Here is a 20,526-nt window from a genome sequence, read left to right as displayed (position 1 = left end):
GGACAGCCCTGGGCACCCCTGCCTGCACACACACTCTCACTCCTCTTCACAATTCCCCTTCCACCTCCAGCTCCTTTCCCCCTTACAGCTCCCAGCAGCTCTGGCTCTGCAGCTTTAGGAGATGCCTCCAGGAACTGCACCAGCTTCACTGCCCTGCACCAGGCACTCACCATGTCAGAAGCTGGGAAGGTTCTCCTCCACTCAGCTGGCACTCATCCCCTCCATCTTCACCCCCTTGAAGCTCTCTCTGCCTTGCTCATCTCCCCCAGCTACCCTGGCAGTGTCCTCAGCCCTGCTGCGCTCTGCAGAGAAGCTGCTCCTGCCCAGAGCTTTTTCTCTGCAGCACTGCCCACTTGCCAGCAGCTCCCTCCATCCCAGGATCCATCTCACAGCTGTCAGGAGCTCTCTGGGGGGTTTCAAGCTGAGCCCATGATAATTGCTCAAGAGGCAAGGAGAGGAAGCTGCAGAAGCTTCTTTCTCCACAAGAAAGTCCAAGGCAGAGTCCAAAGTTTCCAAAGTTTCTTGGCATGTGCCTGGGTCCCCCTGAGGGACAGCCCTGAGAAAGCAGCGTCCCCTGCAGGGTGTGGGGGGAGCAGGAAGCAGGAGGCAGTGATGGCAGGTGGGGAAAAGGAAGGTGCAGGTGGCTCTGGTGCTGAGGAAGCCTGGCTGTGTGTCAGGACTGCCAAGGGCCCAGCCCTGAGCCCATTCCCCAAAGGTGCCAGCCCTGAGCCCCAGCCCCTGGCAAGGGAGGGAGATCCTGTCCCTCCCTCAGCCCTCAGGGCTCTCCTGGCAGCACTGGCATGTGGAGATGGGCAATGCCAAGGGCAGGACTATGGCACAGCACCTCCCAGCCTCCTGCACATGCCTTTCTTGCCCAAACTCTTTACCACTCTGAAGAAAAGCTCCACCATGCCCAAACCCACCCTTCAGTCACTCCCAGGATACTGCTCTACTGCTCATAGTCTCCACAGCACTGAGCCTTGGCTTATCAGTCTGTGTAAAACGCCCCTGGGCCCATCAAAAAGATTTGGGCTTCTAAACCCCATCTTTGGTGAGCTCTGGGCCTGCTCAATGGCAAATGAGGTGTCTGAAGATCATAGAATCATAAAATTACACAATAATTTTTGGTTGTAAGGACATCACAGTGTCATATAGTCCAACCCCCCTCAAATAAGCAGGGACAGCCTCAGCGAAATCAGATTTCTCAGAGCCTCCTCAAGTCTGACCTTGAATATCTCCTGGGATGAGGCCTCAGCCATCTCCACTGGCAACTTGTTCCATTTTTTCCAGTACCCTCATGGTAAAGAACTTTTTCCTAACATCCAATCCAAATAAACTCCTAACTTAAACCTATTGCTCCCCATCCTTTCATTCCAAGCCCTTAGAAACAGTCCCTCTTCAGGATTCCACTGGGTCCCTACAGGTACTGGAAGGTCCATTTTGCTGCAGTTAATACCACCCAGGAGGATGAAAGAGGGGAAGGAGAAAATTTGTATTGAAACTGAGGGGACTGCACATCTTTTCAATGATAAATGAATATTGAGCAGGAAAGGAGAAGTCTGCCTTCCAGAATATTCAATATTCTGAGTGTGCAAACACAAAGAAGGTTCTCAGGAGCAGCCAACACTGGTTTACTAAGGAAAAGACTAAGCCGATATACTTCTACGAAGGGATGACCAAATGAGCAGATGAAGGGAGAGCAGTGGATGTCATATACCTTGACTTCAGTAAAGCTTTAGACACTGTCTCCCATAACATCCTTATAACAAAACTCAAGAAATGTGGGACAGATGATTGGACTGTCAGGTGGAGTGGAAATGGGCTCAAAACAGTATTCAGAGGGTTGTGATGAGTGGCAAAAAGAAAGCTGGAATTCTGTTGCCAGTGGTGTTCCTCAGGGATCAATACTGGGTCCAGTTTTGGTCAATCTCTTCATCAGCAACCTAGATGAGGGGATGGGGTGTACCCTCAGCAAGTTCCTTATGATCCAAAGGTAGAATAAGGTGGCTGAGACACCAGAAGGCTGTGCTGCTCTCCATGGGATCTGGACAGGCTGGAGAGCTGGGCAAAGGTGAATTCCATCCAATTCAATAAGGACAAGTGTAGAGTCCTGCATCTGGGTAGGAATAACACCAACCACCAGTGCAGATTAGGGGACATTCTGCTGGAAAGCAGCTCCATGGAGAAAAATGTGAAGTCCCAGTGGACAGTAAATTCTCCATGTTTCAACAATGGGCTCTTGTGGCCAAGAGGGCAAATGGTGTCTTGGGGTGCACCAGGAAAAGTGTGTCTGGCATATCTAGGGAGGTTTTCCTATGCTTCTACTCTGCCTTGGTGAGACTACACCTGAAATACTGGATCCAGTTGTTCAAGAGGCAGGGATCTACTTGAGAAAGTCTAAAGGAGAGCTAGGGGGATGATTAAGGAACGTGAACATCTCTCCTATGAAGAAAGATTGAGAGAATTAGGGCTTTTAAGTCATGAGAAAAAAAGGCTTAGACCGAACCTTATGAATGCCTATAAATATCTGAGGGGTGGGTGTCAAAAGGAAGGAGCCAATCTCTTTTCAGTGGTGTCCATTAATAGGAGAATGAATAATGGGTTCAAGCTAGAATACTGAAATTTCCACCTCAACATGAGGAGAAACTTGTCTGTGAGGTTGTGGGAGCACTGGAACAGGCTGCCCAGAGAAGTTGTGGAGTCTCCTTTTTTGCAGACTTTCAACACATCCCTGGGTGTGTTCCTGTGTGGCCTGCCCTGGGTGATCCTGCTTTGGCAGAGGGGTTGCACTGGATGATCTCTAGAGGTCCCTTCCAACCCCTAACATTCCATGATTCTGTGATTCTATGACCTCAGTCCCTGGGACAGTGATGGGGTCCATCCTGCTCCAGGCAGGTGAAGGACAAAGAGGGGATTGCTGAAGCAGAGTGGGCAGGGGACAGAAAGACATGGGGTGCACCTGGCCTTTAGCAAGCCCTTTGCCATGCTCTACCATTGTCCTGTTGTAGCCAGACTGGTGATGTCTGGATTGAAGAGGTGGGTGACGTGGTGGGTGGGAAGTTCACGAGATGATGAGGGTCACAGTGCCATCAGGGATCCAAAGTCCTCCTGGAAGGATGTGATGGTGCCTCAGTGTCCAGAACTTGTTCCAGCACTGTTTCCTGTCTTTATCCATGGGCACGATCACTTCCCTACTCCTGTTGGCCTTGCTATTCCTGCTACAAGCCAGGATGTTGGTAGCCTTCTTGACCACCTGGGCATACAGCTGGCTGATACTCATCTGTCTGTCCACGAGCTCTGACTGAGGCTGATGTTGTGGATGGGATTAAGAAGTGATTTCCCTGGGGACAGGGGCAGGGTTGGCTTCAGCTGGGTGGGAGGTTACCTACCCATGCATGCATGGTTTTGGAACCAGATGATCTTTAACCCTTTCATCCTAACCCCTTCTATGATTCTGTGATTTTGTGACATGGTCCCAGACAGTTCCAAGCCTGGGCTCTCGACAGCACCACCAGAGCTTTGTGATGGGGTAGGTGTAGTTTCTTAGCTGTTCCCTTTACAGCTGAGACCCAGGCCCCATGAGGAGCCATGACAGCATCTTCATATTCTCCTGCTGTTTTAATCCCATCACCCACAGTTGGTTCCATTTCTCCAGGAACCCATAACATTACTGACAGTGTAGGGTTAAATGGGGATGGTGCAGCATGCACAAACCTTTGCCTCACAGGCCTAGTGCATGGCATGTGATAAGGATCTGCAGTCTCATTATCGGTGTAGATCAAATCTCTATAGCCAATTCTTTCAGATACCTGAGAGCTTTTCCAAGTGTGGGTGCTTTGACCTGTGGGCAGTCTATTTCCTCTTTATAGGGATATTTCCTATGTTTATGAAATGTTTATCCCGTGTGTATCTCCTAGGTGTGTGAAAATACACTGTACCATGTACCACACTGCTGAAGACCATTTTACAACTACGGTTCTTAAGCAGCTCAGAGAATAAAAGAGATAGACTTATGGGTTGGAAATTAAACTACACAGCTTTAGTGAAACAGCAATGATAAAAAGGAAAAATTATTAAATATATACAAATGTACAGAAAAATGGTACCATGTTCCTCCCTCCCTCACTCCTAATAACTCTCATGTCAAAACCAAGGCTTCAGGGCAGCCCTGGGAAAGTCCAGGCTGCACTCCTGGGGTCAGCAGGCCTCTTTTTATCCCAGATAAGTTGTACTGGTGATGGTGGGGTGATCATTGCCATCCTGGATTCCGCCCTCCTTGTCCTTCAGTTTAAAGCCTTTTTAAAGCAGTTTACAGAAGGAGCTGCAGGCATGGACAGTGTAGGGCAGCCTGCAGGAGAGGTGGCCAAGGGCTCCGGAAGGCTGAAAGGCCCAAGAGGACCAAGGGCTTTGTCACCTCAGACATGGCAGCTGCCTCAACCACCATAGTCTACCAGGATTCATTTTCTCTTGAATCTCTGGACTTCCTTTCCCCTTCTTCAGGAGGTCAAGACAGGTCAGAAACTTTATTACTCATTTTCACACTGTACTGTCTGTAGAAAGAGTCTTGACCTAAAAGTGAGGGATGAGCTCTGCCTTCCCATTTCCTGGAGGTCAGAGTTTGTCCTCAATGCTGCATTAGTAAATAAATAATGAAAAATCCTTGCTTTCAGAGCCACCTGTACAGAATATTTGCCTCCCTGCAATCATGGCCTCCAGTGATCTGCTCTAACAAGTCTCTGGGGAGGCTTTGTCAGCAATGGGACCCAATGGAGCCAATCAATGCTTTACGATAACTTTGTTTTTTGTTTTGGCTTTAACTTCTAAAGATGTGTTTTTTTCAGTCTCCTATCAGTACCTGGGGATCATGGATTCAGACCCTCTGGCACCATGGGGACCATTAGAGTACGGACCAGCCATGTCTTTCCCTGTGATGTTTTTAGTGTTCAAGATTTGCACAGCTAATTGGAGAGGCTTCACTGTGGAGGAAGATAACAAAGAGCATCTAACACAAGTTATTGAAAAGCTCTGTTTTAGTTGTTTTCAATTTAAAAAATTCAGTTCTACTACTAGTGGTACAGAGTGACTCTTCAAGAGGCTTGGACTGGACAGTGAGGAAAAGCCTTGGAGGTCCAACACTCCATGGAGAACATTGCTCCTCACCTCCCCAAACACAACATTGCTCTCATTGGCTCCTTGAGAAAGGTCTGGGATAATTTGCCTCCACCACCTCGTCACCACCCCCTTGTCAGTGCCACCACTTGTACCCTCCATGCAGCAGGCGCTGCTCGTTCAGCTCACTCCTGTCCCCACGCTGCCACTTCATCCCCACCCACCCACCCCGCATGGCACCAGCATCATCGGGGTCTCTGCAGGGAGCCCCGAGCGCTGGCAGCGATTGTCCTGTCCCACACTGAGGGGATGGGGGCAGCGGCAGCGAGCCCGTTCCTGCCCTGCCTGCAGGACACCTTCCCTTAGGGGCAGGAGGAGCAATGCATGACAAGTGTCCCTTTCCAAAAGCCCGCAGCAGCCTCTCTTTCCTACGGCAGCTGCTTTCTGCACTGCCATCAAGAACGCCCTGCAGGCTGCACTTTGCATTTCCCCCTAAGAAAGGGAATGGTCGTTCTTGGCATCACCCAGCACGGACACAATGTCCTCAGGTAGAAAGAAAAAGGAACAACAAAGATACAGAACTTGTAACTGGGAGGGACTGGGAGGGACTGGGAGCGACTGGGAGGGAACTGGGAGGGAATTGGGAGGGGATTGGGAGGGACTGGGAGGGACTGGGAGGGAACTGGGAGGGAATTGGGAGGTGATTGGGAGGGACTGGGAGGGACTGGGAGGGAAATGGTAGTGATTTGGAGCCAACTGGGAGCAACTGGGAGGGATTTGGAGTCAACTGGGAGGAACTGGGGCGCATTGAAAGTCAACTGGGAGCAACTGGGATGGACGGCGAGGAACTGGTTTATACTGGTGTATAGTAGCCTGTACTGGTTTAACTGGCTTATGGTGGTGTATAGTACTTATACTGGTTTATACTGGTCTATACAGGTCTGTACAGGTCTGTACCGGTTTACAGTGGTCTGTAGTGTTTAAACTGGTCTGTACTGGTCTATACTGCTGTATAATGATTTACTGGTTTACAGTGGTCTATACTGGTTTGTACTGGTCTATACTGCTCTATACTGGTCGATGCAGGTCTATACTGGTTTAAACTGGTAATAATGGCTTTACTGGTTTATACTGGTTTATACTGGCCTATACTAGTCTGTACTGGTTTCTACTGCTTATATTTGTTTCTACTGTTAATACTGGTTTATACTGGTTAAACTGGTCTATACTGGTTTATACTGGCCTATACTGGCTTATATGGGTCTATACTAGTCTGTACTGCTCTATACTGGTTATACTGGTTTATACAGGTTTATATTGGTCTGTAATGGTCTATACTGGTCTATACTGGTTATACTGGTTTATTCTGGTCTGTAATGGTCTATACTGGTTTGTACTGGTCTGTACTGGCTTATACTAGTCTGTACTGGTCTGTACTGGTTATACTGGTTGATACTGGTCTATACTGGTTATATTGGTTTATACTGGTTTACACAGGTTTATAACGGTCTATACTGGTATAAACTGGTTTATATTGGTCTATAAAAGTCTGTAATGGTTTATACTGGTTATACCAGTTTATGCTGGTCTATAAAGATCTATACTGGTCGATACAGGTCTATACAGGTTTATACTGGTCATACTTGTTTATACTGCTTTATACTAGCTAATACTGGTCTATACTGGTTTATACTGCTTATATTCGTTTATACTGGCTATAGTGGTCTGTACTGGTTTGTACTGGTCTATATTGGTCATACTGGTTATACTGGTCTATACTGGTTTATACTGTTTTATCCTGGTTATACTGGTCTATTCTGCTTATATTCGTTTATACTGGCTAGAGTGGTCTATACTGGTTTGTACTGGTCTATATTGGTCATAATGGTTATACTGGTCTATACTGGTTTATACTGTTTTATCCTGGTTATACTGGTCTATACTGGATTATAGTGTTTTATAGTGGTCTATACTGGGTTGTACTGGTCTATGCTGCTCTATACTGGTTTTACTGGTCTATACCGGTCTATACTGGTTTATACTCATTATAAAGGTTATACTGGTTTATATTAGTTTATACTGGTCTGTACTGGCCTATACTGGTTTATTCTGCTTGTATGTGTTTATACTGGTTATACTCATCTACACTGGTTATACTGGTTTATACTAGTCTATACCGTTCTATACAGGTCTATATAGCTTTATACTGGTTATACTGGTTAAACTGCTCTGTACTGGTCTATACTGTTTTATACCATTTATACTTGTTTATACTGGCTTCTACTGGTCTATATTGGTCTGTACAGGTCTATATATGTTTATACTGGTTATACTAGTTAAACTGGTCTATACTGGTCTATACCTTTTTATACTGTTTATATTTGTTTATACTCTTTATACTGGTCTATACTGATTATACTGGTTTATACTGGTTATTCTGGTCTATACTGGTTTATACTGGTCTATACCGGTTTTTACTGGTTATACTGGTCTATACTGGTTTTTACTGGTCTATACTGGTTTTTACTGGTTTACAGTTGTCTATACTGGTTTGTACTGGTCTATACTGCTCTATACTGCTTATACTGGTCTATACAGGTATATACTGGTTTATACTCGTTATAGTGGTTGCACTGGTCTATACTGGTTATACTGGTTATACTAATCTGTACTGGTTTATACTGGTCTACCCGGGTTGTAGTGGTTGATACTGGTTTATACTGGTCTACCCGGGTTGTACTGGTTGATACTGGTTTATACTGGTCTGTACTAATCTATACTGGTTTGTACTGGTTTATACTGAATTATTCCGGTCTATACTGATCTATACTGGTCTATACTGGTTTGTACTGGTTTATAGTTTTTTTTATGGTCTATACTATATTTTTTATATTTATTATTATATACTTTGTATTATAATATTATATATTTTAATATTAATAATAACAATATTGTTTATTATATTCTATTAAATACAATGCATGATACATAATAAATATATAATGTATCATATATAATATAAAATAAAATATAGTAATATAATATATAAGAAATAGTATTATAATTATAATTATAACTTTCTTTTTAATATTACTTATTATATATTATTATTTATTAATCTACATTATGTATTATTCTTCTTTTACTTGATATATTTATTTTATAATATTATATTTAATATTTTATTAATTTATTTATTATTTATTGTATACTGTATACCATTATTTATTATATATTTTTAAATAACTTATTACTTATCATTATATATTTTTATTCATTTTATATATTATATGAATACTACTATATATGGTATATACAGTGTATATCTACTATATATATAATATATAATATGTATTTATTATAGATTACTTATTTTTATTTTTATTATTTAATTTTTAGTCATTATATATGTATTATGTATTATATATTTATATGTTAGTATTTGTTATGATATATTTAATTATTATTATTATTACTTTGTTTATCTATTCGTTGTATTTTTATTACATACTATATGTATTATTCTATATCAATATTTATTGTTATTTGAATTACTTCTAGTCATTTATTCCTATAATTATAGTTATTATTATTATTATTATTAACATCGTTCATATTTTATTATTTTTAATGTTAATTATTATAATTTATTTATTTATTTAATCTCTCTTTTAATTTAAATGCTGTTATTTAATATATAATTTGTTTTTATTAATATTATTTTTATTCTTCATCTTAATTATTGATTTTTATTTTTTTATTATTATTTTAATTATTTATTATTTTTTCAAATTTTTGTGTATTTATTTATTCTTTTATTTTTTAATTCTATTTAATAATTAATTTAATTAATTTCAATCAATTTTCCCTTTTATTCCCCATTTGATTTCTCTGATTACTCCCCTCCACCCCTGATTTCCAGCTTTGGAGCCCTCAGTAGAGGGCTGTGAATCAGTGTTAATTGGGCAGCACTTTAATTGGGGACCTAAAGAGGGGGGAGGGGTTTGGTCACGAGCATCATTACGGGAACCGGGGGGAGAGGGGCACATGGGAACAACACATGGGGTCAACATGGGATCTACATGTGATTAACATGTAATTAACACATGATTAACAGGGGAGTTCAGACCAATCACGGGGTTTTGTTGACACGGGATGGACACGGGGTCAACAGTCTAGGAAATTCCTAGAGTGTACAGAGGATAATTTCCTGCTCCAGCCGGTGAATGAGCCCACCAGGGATGGAGCCCCGCTAGACCTCCTGGTCACAAACAGAGAGGGGCTGGTGGGAGATGTGGTGGTCGGTGGACGTCTGGGACTCAGCAATTGCTAAATAATAGAGTTTTCAGTCCTCAGGGATGCAAGGAGGGCCGTCAATAAAACCTCTACGTTGGACTTCCGGAGGGCAGATTTTGGCCTTTTCAGAAGACTGATTCAGAGTGTACCCTGGGAAACAGCCCTTGGAAACAAAGGGTCCAGGAGGGATGGACGTACTTCAAGGAGCAAGTTCTGAAACCACAGGAGCAGCTGTCCCGGTGTGCCGAAAGGTGAGCCAGTGAGGAAGAGACCGGTCTGGCTGAACAGGGAGATTTTGAAAGAAATGAGGGTAAAGAAGAGAGCCCACTAATTATGGAAAAAAGGGGTAACTACTCAGGAAGAATTTAGGACTAGAGTTAGGTAGTGTAGAAAGAAAATTAGAGAGACAAAGGCACAACTTGAACTGAATCTCGCCACTTCTGTGAAGGATAACAAAAAGTCCTTCTACAGATACATTAATGGCAAAAGGAGGGGCAGGGAAAACCTCCATTCTCTCCTGGACATGGGTGGGAATAGAGTTATCAAAGAAGAAGAAAAGGCCAAGGTATTTAACACCTTCTTTGTCTCAGTTTTCAACAGTAAGACAGGTTGTCCTGAGGACAGGTGGCTTCTGGAGCTTGTAGAAAGAGACAAGAATCTGAACAGCCCTGCTGTAATCCAGAAGGAAACAGTCAGTGACCTATTGAGCTGCTTGGATCCCCACAAGTCTATGGGACCAGATGGGATCCACCCAAGGGTGATGAGAGAGCTGGCAGAAGAGCTCACCAAGCCTCTCTCTATCATCTAGCAACAGTCCTGGCTCACTGGGGACATCCCAGATGATTTGAAGTTGGCGAATGTCATGCCAATCGACAAAAAGGGCCAGAAGGAGAACCCAGAAAACTCCAGGCCCGTCAGCCTGACCTCAGTGCCTGGCAGGGTTATGGAACAGATCATCCTCAGTGTAATCACACAGCACCTGCAGGATGGGCAAGGGATTAGACCCAGCCAGCATGGGGTTAGGAAGGGCAGGTCCTGTCTGACCAACCTGATCTCCTTTTATGATCAGGTGATCTGACTGGTGAATGAGGGGAAGGCTGTGGATGTGGTCTACCTGGACTTCAGCAAAGCCTTTGACACCGTCTCTCACAGCATCCTCCTGAAAAAGCTGTCAGCCCACAGCTTGGGCAGGGGCACCCTGTGCTGGGTTAGGAACTGGCTGGAGGGCCGGGCCCAGAGAGTGGTGCTGAACGGTGCTGAATTCAGTTGGTGGCCGGTCACTAGTGGTGTCCCCCAGGGATCAGTGTTGGGTCCAGTTCTGTTCAATATCTTTATTGGTGATCTAGATGAGGGGATTGAGTCCATCATCAGCAAATTCACAGACGACACTAAGCTGGGGGGGGAGTGTTGAGCTGGAAGGCAGGAGGGCTCTGCAGAGGGACCTGGACAGACTGGAGAGTTGGGCTGATCCCAACGGGATGAGGTTCAACATGGCCAAGTGCCAGGTCCTGCACTTTGGCCACAACAAGCCCATGGGGAGCTCCAGGCTGGGGACAGAGTGGCTGGAGAGCAGCCAGACAGAAAGGGACCTGGGAGTCTGGATTGACAGGAAGCTGAACACGGGCCAGCAGTGTGTCCAGGTGGCCAAGAAGGCCAGTGGCATCCTGGCCTGTATCCGGAACAGCGTGGCCAGCAAGTCCAAGGCAGTGATTCTGCCCCTGTTCTCAGCGCTGGTGAGGCCACACCTTAAGTCCTATGTCCAGTTCTGGGCCCTTCATTTTAGGAAGGATATCGAGATCCTGGAGCAGGTCCAAAGGAGGGCAATCAGGCTGGTGAAGGGACTCGAGCACAGATCCTATGAGGAGAGGCTGAGGGAGCTGGGGATGTTCAGCCTGGAGAAGAGGAGGCTCAGGGGAGACCTCATCACTCTCTCCAACTACCTGAGAGGAGATTGTAGCCAGGTGGGGGTCAGTCTCTTTTCCCAGGCAACTCTCAGCAAGACAAGAGGGCAGGGTCTCAAGTTCATTATAAAGTCATAGAACTGTTTGGGTGTGAAGAACTTCCCAGACCACCTTTGTGGAAACATCCCCATGGTACAGTCTGGGGTTTTGCTGGGATGGGTACAGAAAGACTCATCCTTAAACCTGGAGGGAGCAGCCAGGGTTGGGAGAGATGGACAATGGCTGTGGGGTGGCCAAGGCCCTGGGTCACCTTCTTGCTCTCTCCATGCCACCAAATGCACAGAGCAGCCTCCCCTGCCCTGCACCTCCATCTCTGGGCTCTCTTCAGAAGCCCTGGCTCTGCACCACAGCCCCTGCTGGCAGTGTCCCTCTCCATGACCATGCAGGGCCAGTTACACACCCTTGGCTTTCTCTGACAGGGTTTCACTTGCCAGCCCAGAACAGCTCCTTCCAGGCTCTCCCACCTCCCCTCCCCTCTCTCCCAGCACAGCCCAGTTGCTGCTGGCCCCACACCAGTGCCCAGCCCAGGCTGCTCTGGGCAGTCCCAGCACAGCCCCAGCCCCTCTGAAGGGCACAGCAGCTCCTGGGGGGCAGAGAGAGCTCAGAGCCCCAGATGGGAGACCATGCATGGCAAAAGGAGCAGGAGGCACCCTGTTTCCCCTGCTCTCCTCTCCAGGAGATCCGCAGAGCTCTGCAGCCCCTTAGGGCCATCCCCTCTGCCCAGCCCAGCAAACAGCCCTGGCCCTTGTGCTCCTCAAGAGCTCTGACTGCTCCAGGCACAGAGCAGCCTTCCCAGGGCTGCTGCAGCCAGGGAGGGGGTTTCACTTCCCATTCATTCCTGATCCACTCAGCACGGACAGCAGACAAAAAAAAATATTGAAAGTTCATTTATTTTACTTAAACCCAGCAGAGGCTCTCCATGTACACAATGTTTCTTGGTCAAATAGGTGGGTGGAAAATAAGGTAAGAAGGAAGAGTAATGATACTGCTTTAATGAAATGAAAATTACAGCTGAAGAAAAAGGAAAAAAATGTAAAGAAAGACAGATTAGGAATGTCATGCATTGTGAGTCATTTGCAGAAGACAGGAGGAAGCTTATAGCTGCATAAAATCCCTAACTGTTTCCTCAGAGAACCCTTGAGCTCCTGGTTCCTCAGGCTGTAGATGAGGGGGTTCACTACTGGAGGAACCACCGAGTACAGAAATGACACCACCAGGTCCAGAGATGGGGAAGAGATGGAGGGGGGCTTCAGGTAGGCAAAGATGCCAGTGCTGACAAACAGTGAGACCACAGCCAGGTGAGGGAGACACGTGGAAAAGGCTTTGTGCCTTCCCTGCTCTGAGGGGATTCTCAGCACAGCTTTACAGATCTCCACATAGGACACCACTATGAAAACAAAGCAGACAAATTCCAAACTGGCACTGACCACAATAAGCCCAATTTCCCTGAGGTAGGAGTGTGAGCAGGAGAGCTTGAGGATCTGGGGGATTTCACAGAAGAACTGGTCCAGGGCATTGCCCTGGCAGAGGGGCAGGGAAAATGTATTGGCTGTGTGCAGCAGAGCATTGAGAAACCCAGTGCCCCAGGCAGCTGCTGCCATGTGGACACAAGCTCTGCTGCCCAGGAGGGTCCCGTAGTGCAGGGGTTTGCAGATGGCCACGTAGCGGTCGTAGGACATGATGGTCAGGAGAGAGAATTCAGCTACAATAAGGAATACAATGAAGAAGATCTGTGCAGCACATCCCATGTAGGAGATGTTGGTGTTGTCCCAGAGGGAATTGGCCATGGCTTTGGGCAGAGTGGTGGAGATGGATCCCAGGTCAAGGAGGGAGAGGTTGAGGAGGAAGAAGTACATGGGGGTGTGGAGGTGGTGGTCACAGGCAATGGTGGTGATGATGAGGCCATTGCCCAGGAGGGCAGCCAGGTAGATGCCCAGGACCAGCCAGAAGTGCAAGAGCTGCAGCTCTCGCCTGTCTGCAAATGCCAGGAGGAGGAACTGCCTGATGGAGCTGCTGTTGGACATGTGCTGCCTCTGGGAATGGTGCACTGTCAGAGAAAGAAAAGGGATAAGTAAGTCAGGTCTGATTTTTCTAAGCATTTCTTTTATAAATTCAAAGAAATCCCCAAACCACCTCACTTCATACAGGAAGGATTTTTGCGGGTCCCATTCATGAGCTGTAGTTGGTGCTGGCTGATGGTGTCAGTCAGAGCAGCATCTGAACTCTGGGCTCTGCTGGAGTCAGTCCTGCCCTACAGGAATTAATAAAAAAGGAAATGTTGATCTGACATTGAATCCAATGTAAAAATCCGAGAGATTTTCAGCATTGTCAGCCCAATGCACCACCAGCCTGCAGAGCAGAGCAGAGCAGATTCAGCATGGTTTGGTCTGGTCGAGTTTCTCAAAAACACATGAGGAATATTATAATGCTGAAGCCCCTGGTATTTCTTCTCTGCAACTAAAACCTGTAGGGTGCTGAAAGACAAAGGGACTGTCCCTTAGTGCAGAGTGAGGACAGCCGCTCTGTCCATCAGTCCTGCTCTCAGCTGCACAAGGAGGCAAAGACCCTAAAGATGGGGTATCGTGATGGGAGGGTGGGCTGAACCCCACCCGATATCCTGTAGTCCCTACAGCCCCAAATCTGGGTAAGTTTGGATGCTTTTCCTCAATGGACACAGCAGCAGGACAGGACCTGCAGCATCAGTGTCTGAGCTGCACCCTAATCCTCACCACCAAGCCCAGTAAAAAGAAGGGGAAGAACAAGGGAAGCAGCAGGGACAGGAGGGGAACCTGGCAAAGTTCTGCTGCCAAGAGAGTCATGACAGGGAGACACAGGAAGAGACTCCAGCTTTCCTCCTGTCTTGGGGGGGGGGAAAGGGGCTGCTGGAAGGATCCTCACAATTCAGTGCACATGATCTGAAGAGCTGGGAGACTGTGCTGTGTGACAGAGAGCAGGGTTTAGCTCTAGGGAGGGCAGCAGCTCTGCAGGGGATGGCTGGGAGGTGCAGGAATCCCCCCTGCCATCCTCTTCCAGGCATCAGCTCCCTCTCCATCCCTGCCCATCTCTGCTGCCTGCAGCTCTTTCTCTGTCCCCAGCTCTCCTCCCTGTCAGTGCTCACAGCCCCCATCCCACCCCCTGAGTGCTCAGCTCTGCGCTGCAGACCCCTCCTGGCAGCAGCAGGACCTTTCCAGGGGCATCTCTGGCTGTACAGGGGCTCATAATGAGTTCAGACAAGACATAAGAGTACTGGGGTCTCTGTGCCTTCTGCAGAGTGCAGAAAGAGCTTTCCATGCCCTGGAGAGACAAGTGGAAGCCGATCCTAAGGAGAGCCCAGCCAGGAGCAGGAAAGTCCTACCCTGAAGGGACTCCTGAAAAGTCCCCTCAGAAATATTCTGAGCATCAGCTGGAGCTGTGAGCAGCCCTGAGCAATTCATCCCTCTCTCACCAGCACCAGGAGCCTGCCCTGTGCTCCCTGTCTCCTGCCAGCCACAGCTTCTGCCAGCACCAGGGAGCTCCCCGGGCAGGCTGAGAGCTGCCCCTGGAAGGCAGGCAGGCAGCAGAGTCCCTGCCCCAGCACACAGCCCCTGGTCTGCAGGACCCTGCTCTGAAGGACAGCCCTGGGCACCCCTGCCTGCACATACACCCTCACTCCTCTTCACAATTCCCCTTCCACCTCCAGCTCCTTTCCCCCTTACAGCTCCCAGCAGCTCTGGCTCTGCAGCTTTAGGAGATGCCTCCAGGAACTGCACCAGCTTCACTGCCCTGCACCAGACACTCACCATGTCAGAAGCTGGGAAGGTTCTCCTCCACTCAGCTGGCACTCATCCCCTCACTCTTCTCCCCCTTGAAGCTCTTTCTGCCTTGCTCATCTCCCCCAGATACCCTGGCAGTGCCCTCAGCCCTGCTGCGCTCTGCAGAGGAGCTGCTCCTGCCCAGAGCTGTCTCTCTGCAGCACTGCCCACTTGCCAGCAGCTCCCTCCATCCCAGGAGCCCAGCTCACAGCTGTAATGAGCTCTCTGGGGGGTTTCAAGCTGAGCCCATGATAATTGCTCAACAGGCAAGGAGAAAAAGCTGCAGAAGCTTCTTTCTCCACAAGAAAGTCCAAGGCAGAGTCCAAAGTTTACAAAGTTTCTTGGCGTGTGCCTGGGTCCCCCTGAGGGACAGCCCTGAGAAAGCAGCGTCCCCTGCAGGGTGTGGGGGGAGCAGGAAGCAGGAGGCAGTGATGGCAGGTGGGGAAAAGGAAGGTGCAGGTGGCTCTGGTGCTGAGGAAGCCTGGCTGTGTGTCAGGACTGCCAAGGGTCCAGCCCTGAGCCCATTCCCCAAAGGTGCCAGCCCTGAGCCCCAGCCCCTGGCAAGGGAGGGAGATCCTGTCCCTCCCTCAGCCCTCAGGGCTCTCCTGGCAGCACTGGCATGTGGAGATGGGCAATGCCAAGGGCAGGACTATGGCACGGCACCTCCCAGCCTCCTGCACATGCCTTTCTTGCCCAAACTCTTTCCCACTCTGAAGAAAAGCTCCACCATGCCCAAACCCACCCTTCAGTCACCCCCAGGATACTGCTCTACTGCTCATAGTCTCCACAGCACTGAGCCTTGGATTATCAGTCTGTGTAAACCGCCCCTGGGCCCATCAAACAGATTTGGGCTTCTAAACCCCATCTTTGGTGAACTCTGGGCCTGCTCAATGGCAAATGAGGTGTCTGAAGATCATAGAATCATAAAATTACACAATAATTTTTGGTGGTAAGGACATCATAGTGTCATATAGTCCAACCCCCCTCCAATAAGCAGGGACAGCCTCAGCGAAATCAGATTTCTCAGAGCCTCCTCAAGCCTGACCTTGAATATCTCCTGGGGTTGAGGCCTCAGCCATCTCCATGGGCAACTGTTCCATTTTTTCCAGTACCCTCATGGTAAAGAACTTTTTCTTAACATCCAATCCAAATAAACTCCTAACTTAAACCTATTGCTCCCCATCCTTTCATTCCAAGCCCTTAGAAACAGTCCCTCTTCAGGATTCCACTGGGTCCCTACAGGTACTGGAAGGTCCATTTTGCTGCAGTTAATACCACCCAGGAGGATGAAAGAGGGGAAGGAGAAAATTTGTATTGAAACTGAGGGGACTGCACATCTTTTCAATGATAAATGAATATTGAGCAGGAAAGGAGAAGTCTGCCTTCCAGAATATTCAATATTCTGAGTGTGCAAACACAAAGAAGGTTCTCAGGAGCAGCCAACACTGGTTTACTAAGGAAAAGACTAAGCCGATATACTTCTACGAAGGGATGACCAAATGAGCAGATGAAGGGAGAGCAGTGGATGTCATATACCTTGACTTCAGTAAAGCTTTAGACACTGTCTCCCATAACATCCTTATAACAAAACTCAAGAAATGTGGGACAGATGATTGGACTGTCAGGTGGAGTGGAAATGGGCTCAAAACAGTATTCAGAGGGTTGTGATGAGTGGCACAGAAGAAAGCTGGAATTCTGTTGCCAGTGGTGTTCCTCAGGGATCAATACTGGGTCCAGTTTTGGTCAATCTCTTCATCAGCAACCTAGATGAGGGGATGGGGTGTACCCTCAGCAAGTTCCTTATGATCCAAAGGTAGAATAAGGTGGCTGAGACACCAGAAGGCTGTGCTGCTCTCCATGGGATCTGGACAGGCTGGAGAGCTGGGCAAAGGTGAATTCCATCCAATTCAATAAGGACAAGTGTAGAGTCCTGCATCTGGGTAGGAATAACACCAACCACCAGTGCAGATTAGGGGACATTCTGCTGGAAAGCAGCTCCATGGAGAAAAATGTGAAGTCCCAGTGGACAGTAAATTCTCCATGTTTCAACAATGGGCTCTTGTGGCCAAGAGGGCAAATGGTGTCTTGGGGTGCACCAGGAAAAGTGTGTCTGGCATATCTAGGGAGGTTTTCCTATGCTTCTACTCTGCCTTGGTGAGACTACACCTGAAATACTGGATCCAGTTGTTCAAGAGGCAGGGATCTACTTGAGAAAGTCTAAAGGAGAGCTAGGGGGATGATTAAGGAACGTGAACATCTCTCCTATGAAGAAAGATTGAGAGAATTAGGGCTTTTAAGTCATGAGAAAAAAAGGCTTAGACCGAACCTTATGAATGCCTATAAATATCTGAGGGGTGGGTGTCAAAAGCAAGGAGCCAATCTCTTTTCAGTGGTGTCCATTAATAGGAGAATGAATAATGGGTTCAAGCTAGAATACTGAAATTTCCACCTCAACATGAGGAGAAACTTGTCTGTGAGGTTGTGGGAGCACTGGAACAGGCTGCCCAGAGAAGTTGTGGAGTCTCCTTTTTTGCAGACTTTCAACACATCCCTGGGTGTGTTCCTGTGTGGCCTGCCCTGGGTGATCCTGCTTTGGCACAGGAGTTGGACTGGATGATCTCTAGAAGTCCCTTGCAACCCCTAACATTCCATGATTCTGTGATTCTATGACCTCAGTCCCTGGGACAGTGATGGGATCCATCCTGCTCCAGGCAGGTGAAGGACAAAGAGGGGATTGCTGAAGCAGAGTGGGCAGGGGACAGAAAGGCATGGGGTGCACCTGGCCTTTAGCAAGCCCTTTGCCATGCTCTACCATTGTCCTGTTGTAGCCAGACTGGTGATGTCTGGATTGAAGAGGTGGGTGACGTGGTGGGTGGGAAGTTCACGAGATGATGAGGGTCACAGTGTCATCAGGGATCCAAAGTCCTCATGAAAGGATGTGATGGTGCCTCAGTGTCCAGAACTTGTTAAAAAACTTTCCTGTCTTTATCCATGGGCACAATCACTTCCCTACTCCTGCTGGCCATGCTATTCCTGCTACAAGCCAGGATGTTGGTGGCCTTCTTGACCACCTGGGCACACACCTGGCTGATACTCAGCTGTCTGTCCACCAGCTCTGACTGAGGCTGATGCTGTGGATGGGATTTAGAAGTGAGTTCCATGGGGACAGGGGCAAGGTTGGCTTCAGTTGGGTGAGAGGTGTCCCTACCCATGCATGCATGGGTTTGGAACCAGATGATCTTTAACCCTTCCAACCCAATCCATTCCATGATTCCATTGTTCTGTGACACATTCCCAGCCAGTTCCAGGCCTGGGAGTCTCCACAGCCACCACCAGGGCTTTGTGATGCAGGGTCTGCTGTCTGGACACCACTGTAATGGGGGTCTCTGTGGTGACCCTGGGGCTTTATAAGGGGTGTGGAGACTGAAAGTTCCCATTACCAGGTGAGCACCTCTCTCAGGAGTCAGCTGCTGCCCTGGGTGACCATGGAATATCTGTGGCACAAAATGCCCAAGATGTCCATGGAGAAGGAGGTCCCAGCCCTCCACAAGACACCAAGGTCAGTGAATGAAGGGTCAGAACACAAGTTCCCCTGCAGGCTGTGGAGAGAGGGCAGCTGTCCCCTGCAGCCCATGGAGCACAGAGGGCCAGATGTAGATCGGCAGCCCTGGAGTACCCTGCACCAGGGTGATGTCACCTATTATATGAAACATGTAAAATTTTAGAAAAAAATCACATTCAAGCAACTGGAGTATGGGTGGGGAAAAGGGGCAGGAAGGTGAGATGGCTTTTGTCTCTCTGTGTCTAGATTTCTAGCGAGTTCCATGGGGACAGGGGCAGGGTTGGCTTCAGTTTGGTGGGAGGTGTCCCTACCCATTCATGCAGGGGGTTGGAACAAGATGATCTGGAACCCTTCTGACTCGGTCCATTCCATGATTCTATGATTCTGAGACACAGTCCCAGCCAATTCCAGGCCTGGGAGTCTCCACAGCCAGCACCAGGGCTTTGTGATGGGGTAGGTGCAGTTTCTCAGCTGTTCCCTTTACAGCTGAGACCCAGGCCCCATGAGGAGCCATGACAGCATCTTCATATTCTCCTGCTGTTTTAATCCCATCACCCACAGTTGGTTCCATTTCTCCAGGAACCCATAACATTACTGACAGTGTAGGGTTAAATGGGGATGGTGCAGCATGCACAAACCTTTGCCTCACAGGCTTAGGGCATGTCATGTGATAAGGATCTACAGTCTCATCATGGTATAGATGACATCTCGTACAGCCAATTCTTTCAGATACCTGAGAGCTTTTCCAAGTGTGGCTGCTTTGACCTGTGGGCAGCCTATTTCCTCTTCATAGAGATATTTCCTATGTTTATGAAATATGTATCCTATGGGTATCTTCTAGGTGTAAGAAAAAACACTGTACCATGTACCACACTGTTGAAGACCGTATCACAACTACGGTTCTTAAGCAGTTCTCACCAAGAATGAACCTCAGAGCAACACTAATCCCAGATAAAAAGCCACAGATCACATACCCTGAGTACCAAAATTACGGCACGATCGGTTTAATTTCCAACCCTGACAAATTTCCCGAGAAAATAGCTTGATTGTTACTCGCTGGAGCCATCTGGGTATCCTCCCACTGAAGTCAAAATTCAAACTATTCATATAAATGAGCTGAAATTTGAACTGGGCTTTAAATAATGATTTCATGCTCCACGTTGGGCTCCAATAAATCTGTCAAGGTTTAATGCTGGTCCGGCAATTAACCAAATGACAGAAGCTCAGTATTAATATTCTTCCTGTCCCTGAAAAAGAAAGGAGAGAGAATAAGGGAGAGAGACTTATGGGTTGGAAACTAAACTACACAGCTTTAGTGAAACAGCAATGATAAAAAGGAAAAATTATTAAATATATACAAATGTACAAAAGAATGGTACCATGTTCCTCCCCCCCTCATCCCTAATAACTCTCATGTCACAACCAAGGCTTCAGGGCAGCCCTGGGAAAGTCCAGGCTGGACTCTTGGGGTCAGCAGGCCTCTTTTTATCCCAGATCAATTGTAGTGGTGATGGTGGGGTGATCATTGCCATCTTGGATTCCACCCTCCTTGTCCTTCAGTTTAAAGCCTTTTTAAAGCAGTTTAAAGAAGGAGCTGCAGGCATGGACAGTGTAGGGCAGCCTGCAGGAGAGGTGGCCAAGGGCTCTGGAAGGCTGAAAGGCCCAACAGAACCAAGGGTTTTGTCACCTCAGACATGGCAGCTGCCTCAACCACCATGGTCTACCAGGAGTCATTTTGTCCTGAGGCTTCGGGCTTCCTTTCCCCTTCTTTGGGAGGTCAATACATGTCAGAAATTTTATTACTCAT

General features: G+C 47.5%; 1 protein-coding gene across 1 annotated transcript; it reads right to left on the bottom strand.

Annotated features, from left to right (window-relative positions):
• Nucleotides 1–12,436: 12,436 nt before the first annotated feature.
• LOC115600212 (olfactory receptor 14A16-like) lies at nucleotides 12,437–13,390 on the bottom strand. The gene has a single exon (XM_030468499.1). The coding sequence runs from the start codon at nucleotides 13,388–13,390 to the stop codon at nucleotides 12,437–12,439; it is 954 nt and encodes a 317-aa protein (XP_030324359.1).
• Between the last annotated feature and the right edge of the window lie 7,136 nt (nucleotides 13,391–20,526).

The sequence above is a fragment of the Calypte anna genome, unplaced genomic scaffold (assembly GCF_003957555.1).
Source record: "Calypte anna isolate BGI_N300 unplaced genomic scaffold, bCalAnn1_v1.p scaffold_147_arrow_ctg1, whole genome shotgun sequence".
Classification (NCBI taxonomy): domain Eukaryota; kingdom Metazoa; phylum Chordata; class Aves; order Apodiformes; family Trochilidae; genus Calypte; species Calypte anna.
The sequence above is the reverse complement of the archived record's forward strand: the minus strand, read 5'-3'. Positions and strand labels throughout refer to the sequence as shown.

What these genes read in the sequence shown, in the direction of transcription:
- LOC115600212 (XM_030468499.1), bottom strand. Translation starts at nt 13,390, where the DNA reads ATGTCCAACAGCAGCTCCATCAGGCAGTTCCTCCTCCTGGCATTTGCA.